Below are 10,217 nucleotides of genomic sequence, written 5' to 3'. Positions count from 1 at the left end.
AGAGGACTCCCTGAACAGAGCCATACTGCCAAATTTCAATTCAGGAACATCAACTTGTTTGCAATCTATTCAATAAAAATTCTTAAATGATTTTTATTGTCTGTGTGTTCTTGGCTTAATGGACCTGACAGAAGTTTCAGTTTTGGGTGAATTATCACTTTAAAGGATTTGGGTTTGATTCCATTATTGATTTTCTAAATGGTTAATATTTCCAGTTCTATTTTCATTCCTTCAGGATTTCTTGACAGAATTGTTGGTATTGTCAAAGGCTACACTGGAGCACATTTACCCTATCTGTAAATGCATAAATCTGTAAAAACATTTTTTTTTTTTTTCCAAAAAGATTAATTATATGTTACCCTGGACCACAAAACCAGTAATAAGCTGCATGGGTATATTTGTAGCAATAGCCTGTATAACAATGCATTGTATAGGTCAAAAATCCTTAGAATGTTAAGTAAAGGTCATGTTCCATGACGTATACGAAATGTAGCAAAAATGTATTATCATTATTAATATGTAAATTTAAAAGCAATTTTCTCAACATTTATTTTTTTATTGCACCCCCTCAGTTTCCAGATTTTCAAATAGTTGTATCTCGACCAAATATTGTCCTATTTATTCATAAAGCTTAATTATTCAGCCTCACAGAATGGAAATTCCTAGAATATATATATAATATATATATATATACATATATATATATATATATATATATATATACATATATATATATATATATATATATATATATAGTATATATATATATACAGACATATATTATATACCACATACATATATATATATATATTGTCCATATTTATTCAACATATATATAAGCTATATATTATATCATATAAGTTCAGATGATATATATAAATCTGAATTCCTATATATATATATATATTCCACTATGGATTAAACTGAAGGGAGCGGTGAATAAATAATTTACTGTATGCTCAAATCCTATCTATTTTTTTCATTAAAATTACTAATATATCGTCAAATGTTTGTTTTTTTTATTACAAAATAGTAAAGGTTCCCTACTGTAAGTTCCTGTATTTGGTGTTGGCTCTAGTTTCATTTTGGTGCATGAAAATGTCTGGCATCACGAGTCTGGAGAGTTAGATATTGGTTAGCTCTTTAAAATGTGTCTAGTCACATGTGAATGTAAGTTAATACATCATGGGTTGTGAAATTACATCAGTTCTGTTCAGGGACTTTTTTGACTGGTCTCCACTGAATGTTTTGTAAATGTATTAAATCAATTCAGTCAGATTATTCTCAATGTACTTTATGTACCCTGATTGATTATTTTGTTGTTTCTGAGTAACTTTAGCCATGTACTACATGTTACTTGACAGCAGATTTTGTTCACCAAGTCTGATGGGAAGCACAGCTGGGAACAGCATTTTCCAACTACTGTAGGACTGAATCCTCTCCAGCATTTAAAATAATTCAAATTATGGCTGGCACTTCTGGTATTCCTTTAACTCTCTGTTAGATAATTGACCATTTAGTACAGAGAATGTATGCTGTTTTATTGTGTGTATTCTTAAGTAAGCATCAGTAGCCTATTACTGTTGGTCATACATTAAGACATGGATTTAAGTCTATTCATATAAATATATATGAATAATCAAATAAATACCACAGCAATGCACTGCCCAGAACATGCTTTGTACACTTTTATAAATATGCCAGTATTTTGGAAATTATAGCTTGCTAAAGTCATCATCTCTTGTTGAGGAAATCTTAATTGGCCAAGGAAAGGTTTTTTTTTTTTATTTTTTTTTTTTATTTACTTTAATGCACATCTCAACATGTTTTACTTCAGGACCCAGTTTTTAAATTTGACTTTGTTTATTGTACAAAAGTAAACATAATATACTTAAAATCAGATTATTGATTATATTAATGTGGAGTTTTAATTATTACCATGAGTGGCACAGGCCTAACTATAAGCAACATTACCCAAGCTGAATGGGACAAATATTGTATGGATATATTAGTCGTATTTAAAAGTGACAGATACATTTACATTTTTTGGCAGACACTTTTATGCAAATTGAAATACATTGCATTCAAGGTATTTTTATTCATTTATATATTGGGGACCGAGAATCACTGCTCAGTACTGGACATTAGATTTATAACTTCAACATAATGAGCAAATATTTGACTGTCATGATGCACACTTGGAGCACGGGAATTAAGGAGCGAGGAGACAAGGAGTGATGGAAAATCCAAAGTATTTAATGAACACAAAGCTTGGTAATACAGGAACACGGGAAACATAACACGAAATTACATTTAACAGCGGACGGGAAATGAGGGGCAGAACTTTAAATACACAGTAACTAATGGGAGACACCTGGGATCAAATGAACTAAACAAGGAACACCTGGTACAAATGAACAAAAGGACTGGAATGGGAAGGTCCAAATAAGGGAAATAGGAAACATAGGAGAACGCACACAAAACATGGAAAAGAGTCTGACATTACTCCCCCCTCCCTGAAGGCGCGTCCGTGCGCCTTCGGGGGAGTGGGCACTCTGGAGGCCCCTCAGGACAGGCCTACTTGGGACGGCAGGCCTTCAGGGTGGTACCCGTTCCAGGACCCATGGCAGATCAGGCAGTTTGGGGCGCCATTGTGGAGCAGGCAGTCCAAGAGACCATGGCGAAGTAGGGAACTCAGTAGGCCATGGCGGAGCATGCCGTCCAAGGAACCATGGCAGTGCAGGGAGGTCAGTGGGCCATGGTGGAGCAGACAGTTCAGGGAGCCATGGCGGCACAGGGAGCTCAGGGGGCCATGGCGGAGCAGCCTCCGAGGCCGCAGCCCCAGCCTCTATGGCTGGAGCCCTACTACTACTATACCTCTGGGCTTAGCTTGGGATTCGGAGCCCTCCCTGGGCTTAACTGGGGATTAGGAGCCAACACCGGAGCACCCTCTCTGGGCTTAGCTTGGGATTCGGAGCCCTCCCTGGGCTTAACTGGGGATTAGGAGCCAACACCGGAGCAAGCTCTTGGGCTGGAGCCGATTCAGAGGCGAGGATGAGGGCTGCTTGCAGTGTTTTCCTCCCCATCCCCCTCTTACAGTTTGAGGTGAATTGGACGGCCGGTGGGCTTGAGTCAACGGCGGCCGGTGGGCCTGAGTCAGTGACGGCTAGCGGACTTGACTGATGAACGGCCAGCATTTCTGGGCTGAGGACAGAGACGGTGCTGGGAGGAGATGGGTGGTCAGAACCTGAACTTCTTCTACCTCTCCTGGCAAGGGGTGAGCTGGCAGGGCCGGTGGTCTTTGGGAGGGATTGGATAATGATCACTCTGAACTTCTTCTACCTCGAGACTTACTCCATTTAAGTCTAGGACATGATTAATCAACTTGATCAGGGGAAAACTATACGTGGGAAGATTGCAGCCGATTACGTCATCATTCAGCCACAGCCGAGAACCAGCTCACCTGGTTGGAGCTCTCTAGGAACTCCTCTACATACCTCTCCAACTCCCGACCTCCCTTCAGCCGTAGTCATCTTGTTTCATTCCACTGTTCTGTCACGATTCACACTTGGAGCACGAGAACGAAGGATCAAGGAGATGAGGAGTGATACAAAATCCAAAGTATTTAATTAAGTGAAGACAAAAGTGAGACAAAGTAATGTGACATACAGCCAAGTATGGTGACCCATACTCAGAATTTGTGCTTTGCATTTAACCTATCCAAAGTGCACACACACACACACCCCAGAGCAGTGGGCAGCCTTTTATGTTGCAGTGCCCAGGGAGCAGTTGGGGGTTTGGTGCCTTACTCAAGGGCACCTCAGTTGTGGTATTGCCGGCCCGAGACACGAACCCACAACCTTAGGGTTAAGGGTCAAACTCTCTAACCATTAGGCCATGACTTCCCACAGTACACATTAACTAATGGGACACACCTGGAACAAATTAACAAAAGGACAGGAACGGGAAGGACCAAATAAGGGCAAAAGGAAACATAGGAAGCAGAACACACACAAAACATGGAACAGATTCTGACATTGACACTTCCCACTTTAAACCAATGCGTGTGAGTCTGATCACATGTGACATCACTCACTGCAGTCTGACACCTGACCAATAATTCAAATGCCTGAGGAGTTATGAGTGGACATAAACTTTATGTTCTGCTTCAGATCTTTTTAACAGCACATATCTATATCTCTCTCTAAAGAAAAACATTACATGGTCATGCTGTAAGGTTTCTCACACTGGACTGAATCATGGTGGAGACTCAGGAGTGTTTTCCTCTTGGCTGTTTATTGAAATACCTGTTTACTTTGGTAGGATTGATATTGTTCCTGGTGGATATAGTGCTGGACATTTGGACTGTTGTGTCATTCTATCAGGATGGGGCCTATGTGTATATGGCAGTGATGATCTTTCTGCTGCTGGGCTCTTCAGTGTTGTTACAGGTGTTCAGCTGGCTCTGGTACTCTGATTCACTGGACAAGATTGAGACTAAGGTGGAGAAATTTACAGACCGGCATTCATTGATCAAACCATTCCACTTCCTGCAGCTCGGAGTCTACCTCAGGTTTGCTTCTCAATTTTCAGTATTCTTTAGCATACTTTTAGCAAGTCCTTATTTCAGAAATAAGAGTACTTAATCATCATTCAGTCATCAAAGTCACCCTTAAGACTTTTGTTAGTTTTCAAAATGACGAAGATGAATATATTTTTAATGAAACCTCAGAGATTCTGATGCCTCATATCATTTAAAATATCTTCATTTGTGTTTCAAAGTCTTTTGGGTTTGGAATGGCATGATGGTAAGTAAATGATGACAGATCCCTTCAATATTAACATTAAATCAAACTGAATATAGCGATTTTCTTAATCCTTAATGTGAACAATTGATTTGGGTTATCATTTTAAAACACACTCTCAATAAACGTGTATGAGAACGGGTATGGAAACAGACTGGAGTCAATATGTTTACATATACAAATAAACAAGTACTTCTTAATGTAGAAAATCCAAACTGTGGGCTCACTGTTGGCTATTGTAAAGTTATATTTCATTAAGTGTTGCTTAAATAAAAGCAAGTACCTTGTGTTCACAGGTATGCGGGGGTGATAGAGACCTCCACAATGGATTTTCTTCATTGCATTAATAATTTCAGAAAGGGTGTGAGGCATAGTGTAAGAGAGGATGTGGGTGTGAAGTTGAAACATGATCTTCAGATGCTTCGCCTATTTGAGGCATTTTCTGAAAACACTCCACAACTCACACTCATTTTGTCTAGAATCCTACAGAGAGGAAAGCTGGAGCTTATTACAGGTTTGTCTCAAATCCAGAACACTTTTTTACTTTCAGGTCATAATTCTCATGCGCCTCTGAACCATTTAAAAGCGATAATTCATAGTTTTCAGTCATGAGACTGGTGCGGAGACCTGGAAGGTAAAACATCAATTTAGAATCCATAGAACTTCAGTACAGACCACAGACCAGACTTCAAGTTTCCATTTGTTTCAAGCCACATTTTTTTTTAAATTATCATTTCTCAAAAGAAGAAAAACAAAGATATGTGAACAAACTGTAAGTTTTGGGCACTTGTAATTAGGGTTGCAAATAGGTGAAACTTTCCAGGAATTTTTTGGAATATTCCAGGTATTTTTTGGAAAGTTTCCAGTAATTTACCAGAAATTTTCCACCCTTTTGCAACCCTATTTGTAATCTATATACATAACATCAGTGTAGTATTTTAATCATTAAAAACAGCAGGACATTCTAAAATGCTTAACATGGCTTAATGTTTTAAGACAGTAGCTACATCCCAATGTGTGTACTTACTGTATGCACTATTCTATGTCATTTTTAGTATAATTAGTGTGATTATGCATGATTAGTTTGATTTGTTTGATTGGTGTGTTCACATTGAAAACTCCAAAAAGAAAATGTGGTTATATGGTAACAGGTCTTTATGAGTGAGTCATTGGTTCATTCACTCAACCAATTCATTCCAAACACTGATTCATTCAACAGCACAACTACTGTGTTTTGCTCAGAGCCTCGACATCAGCATGGTTGTAATTATATACCTCACTCACATATTCATCTGATATTGTTTAATTACATCCAATGCTTTTCTGTTTCAGGTTTAAAGATCCTCACATCGGCTGCTGGGATTGCCTTAAGCGTTGCTTTGTACCACCGCAGCATGCGTATCTATCTTCCTGAAAAACGCAAGATGAGTTGGATCTCCACTGGTGTCTACTTCCTGTGGAACTTGTTGCTGATCATTCCCCGTGTAACTGCTCTGGCACTCTTCTGCAGTGTATTGCCATGCTACATCATAGCTCACTTCCTGTCCTTGTGGATGCTGCTGGTTTTAGTGGCCTGGAGCCAGAAAACAGATCACATGAAAAGTCCTGGTTGGGAATGGCTCTTCAGAGTTGCTGTTGGACTCATCTGGTACTTCAGCTGGTTTAATGTATCAAAAAAAGGAAGCATAAAAGTAAAAATGGTTCTGTATTATATTTTCATGGCTTTGGACACAATGTTGCTGCTGGGCTTATGGTGCTGGAAGGTGTTTGAGTATGCAGGCTGCTTACACCCTTTTATAGTGATCCCGACACTACTAGGTTTGTACATCATTGGAATACTAGTGAAAATTATATACTACAGATGGTTTCATCCAAAAATAACTGATCCTCGTGAAGGGCAGATTAAACAAGCTGCAACATATAACACAGACTTGACAGACTCGACAGTCTCGTCCCTGGAAGATATAGCTGCAGCTCCTGTGCAGCCTCTCACTGGAGCCCTCAAGAGGAGCAGGACCATGGCTGATAATTTCTACTTCTAGTACTTGTTTGAACTTTTTGAAGATCCCCCCCCCCTTCAAAATATAGTTTGTATTTATAATTTATTTAAAATCACAGTAAACCACAGTGTCAGAACCAATGAATTTACAGTAAAACAGTATATTTTATTAACTGATGTAATGTATTTTGATGTATGTTAATTTAAAATGTATTTTTGATCTGGAAGACTACTGGAGAGCAAAGTTGTACACAGAGCAATGTATTATGGTGTTGTCAGAACCAAGTGACCTCATAGTCATGTTGACATTTTCCCTTATTTCCTTAAACTTGTGTTGCTCTGTTTATGTCACACTAATAGATTGTTTAATTTAAGACACTGTGACATATAAATGTTGATTACAGTTTTCCTCGATTGCTAACACACAATTCAGGAAACAATTCATAATTTTCTCACAACTTGCACAAACCTCAAGCTTCCAGGTCAAAACTAAATATTCTAGTCAAAAACATATTCTCTTAGGTCAAAATCAAACGTTGGCCTCAGATGATGCACAAACCTAACAAATACACAGACTACTCCACTGCCTAGAAAACACCAGTGAGATAAATTCAAAACACTGTTACTAAAACCTCTTATTATTAAAATTATTATTATTAAATATGCTCTGCTGTGTCTTATCCAGCTTTGGATCGACTCTATAGCAATGTCACCACAGCCCTCTTCCATTGCTTGCAATAGGTTTTCCCATTCGTAAGGGTTTCGATCATAACCTTTCCAATGATGGTGGAGAACCCCGGTGACTGATGGTAGTGCAAAGTGTCACATTGCCCCCATGCTGGCCAGGGACCTCCACAATGGCAAGCCATCCAATAATGTTCCTATACTTATACTATGTAAATAGTATAAAAACCCTGTAGATTACTGCACAGTGTTTTTTGCAAATATCAGGTAGCTGTTTTCTTCTCTAAATGTTCGTATGATAGACCCGATCTGCTCACATTCGCCTGAACTCGTTTGCCAGCTTCCCTCATGGTCATCACATGCACAAGAACATGGTCAACTAGTGTTGCCCATATTTCATCAGGAATAATTGTTCTTTGGCCCCTTAACCCACCCCCCTCCCCCTTTTGTTTAGTGTTTTGCAGAAAACACTGAGCAAATTGGAACGTGTGTGCAAACAGGTGAAATGTGTTAAAAGTTCTGAGAAACGCGTCTTTGTTTCGAGAACTGTATGAATGGTTTGGAAAATTGGGCCAAATTAATCAGTTAAAAACTATAAAATGACACTCAAAAACAAAAAAATAAAAAAACTCACCTAAAAGATATTCCAAAGAGTATTGGTACCCAAGCAGTTTTGGTTCCTTTCATTATATGGACAAAAAAATTTCACCTTTCATTAATCACAATCAAAATCAAAATACAGAAAAGCTTCAGTGGGGAACGGAATGTTTTGGTTACCAGGATTTTGTTTTCGTGATAGAAGCTTTTATGTTCAACAGAAGACAGGGAAAAAACATAAAACACAGATAATAAAACATAAGGGTGAAAAATGATGACAATTTAATATATTACTGTGTTCATGTATAACAATAAAAACAATTTAAAATATATAACAAGTCAAAATAGCACAGCACTTGGTGGTGGTATCACTTAGGTAACACACGACAGCACTGGCTTGGTGGACTGTGTCTGCAGTTTATTGACAGGACTTGGATTAACGTGTGTTCAGAAACACTGTAGTTGTTTTAGTTCTGTCTCGCTAGTCCAAAGCTGTTCTCAAAAAAAACAGCTGGAAAAACTACCTAACATACAGTCTCGTCTGCAATTAAAACAAATTATTCAACACAATGCATTAGTATCATAAACAATCAATGGTATAGCTTGTTTACAATGTTACAATGTTATCATTTGCTTACCATCATGACTTTCCACATCCATATGACTTTTCTGTTTCTTCCATGTAAATTAAAATAAGAGTGGGCTGACAAACTCCCATTTCTGCAAAAAAAAAGAAGAAAAAATTATTGACAAACTCCAAAAAGGGCAATGACATCTAAGATTCGTATAGATGGTTATTTTGTAACACATTACTGTATTGCTTTCTAAAAAAAAAGAATATACTTCCATAAATGACTTTTCTCTGTGTAACCAAAAAGAATATACTTCCATAAATGACTTTTCTCTGTGTAACACAAAAAACAAAATTTTCCCAAAAACCATCTTTCTAAACCCCATAAAAGATTAATTTTGTAAAATGCAGCTGTTTTAATCCATTCAAACAATGGTCCCTAAAACCAAATTCTTCAGAATGAAAACAAACAAATGAATGACGACAAATTTCATTTTTGGTTTAATTGCATCACTTTTTAGGAACATAATCCACTTTGATTCCATTATAAGACTGAAATTTCTAGATCAAATACCCCCAATAAAAAAGGTCCTGGCGAACCCCCAACACAACACATTTTACATGTCTCCCTATTCAAACACAAAACTCACAATCATTAGTGAAGACTCCAAGACCTCAAATGTGTGTGTCAGATAAGAGAGACACCAACAGGTGCAGTGTTGGGGGGTTCTCCAGGGCCAGGATTGGGAACCACTGTTCTAGATGGTTAATATTTTAAATTCTATTTTCATTCCTTCAGGTTTTCTTGATAAAAGTATGTTGGTTGAAGTCAAAGGCTCACTGATACATTTATTTACCTCATCTGTAAATGCTCAGAGACATCTATTTCCAAGAGCGGGACGCGAATGGTGCTGTTCAATTAAAGGATTCATGCCATCACACAACTGTAAAATACTACACAATCATTTTCAGAATCCAAAATCAGAATGAGCTTTAGTTTCCAGGTATGTTTTACACCTACGGATTTGTTTTCATGATAGAAGCTCCACAGGGCAACAGAATGACAGCGACAGAACAAAAACACAGATAATAAAATAATAATAAAAAAATAAAAATAGAACAAGTAAGGAATAAGGATATACAAATTGACAATTGTATGTGCAGGTATATTACAATAGACAGTTTAGTATGTACAGGTATATTATGTACAAATTGAAATGTAGACTAAGTATGTGAGTTAGATAAATAAGTGTATGTGTGTATAAATAGTGTTGTGTGTTCTACAGTTATTGTCAAGTGTTCATGAGATGGATTGCCTGAGGGAAGAAACTGTTCCTGTGTCTGGCCATTCTGGTACTCAGAGCTCTGTAGCGTCGACCAGACGGCAACAGTTCAAAGAGGAAGTGTACTGGATTTGAGGGGTCCAGAGTGATTTTGCCAGCCATTTTTCTCACTCTGGATAAGTACAGTTCTTGAATAGAAGGGAGGGTTGTACCAATGATTCGCTCAGCAGTCCGGAGTACCCTCTGTAATCTTCTGAGGTCAGATTTGGTAGCTGAGC

The 10,217-nt window shown here is 37.9% G+C and overlaps 1 protein-coding gene across 1 annotated transcript; it reads left to right on the top strand.

The window, feature by feature from the left end:
• Positions 1-3,872: 3,872 nt before the first annotated feature.
• Positions 3,873-7,465, top strand: LOC109069743 (XK-related protein 8-like). Its single transcript, XM_042777177.1, has 2 exons — positions 3,873-4,613; positions 5,993-7,465. Exons 1-2 carry the CDS (start codon positions 4,260-4,262, stop codon positions 6,845-6,847), a joined length of 1,209 nt encoding a protein of 402 aa, XP_042633111.1. The 5' UTR covers positions 3,873-4,259; the 3' UTR covers positions 6,848-7,465.
• The last annotated feature ends 2,752 nt before the right edge of the window (positions 7,466-10,217 follow it).

Source organism: Cyprinus carpio, chromosome A19, assembly GCF_018340385.1.
Source record: "Cyprinus carpio isolate SPL01 chromosome A19, ASM1834038v1, whole genome shotgun sequence".
NCBI classification, from domain to species: Eukaryota; Metazoa; Chordata; class Actinopteri; order Cypriniformes; family Cyprinidae; genus Cyprinus; species Cyprinus carpio.
The sequence above is the reverse complement of the archived record's forward strand: the minus strand, read 5'-3'. Positions and strand labels throughout refer to the sequence as shown.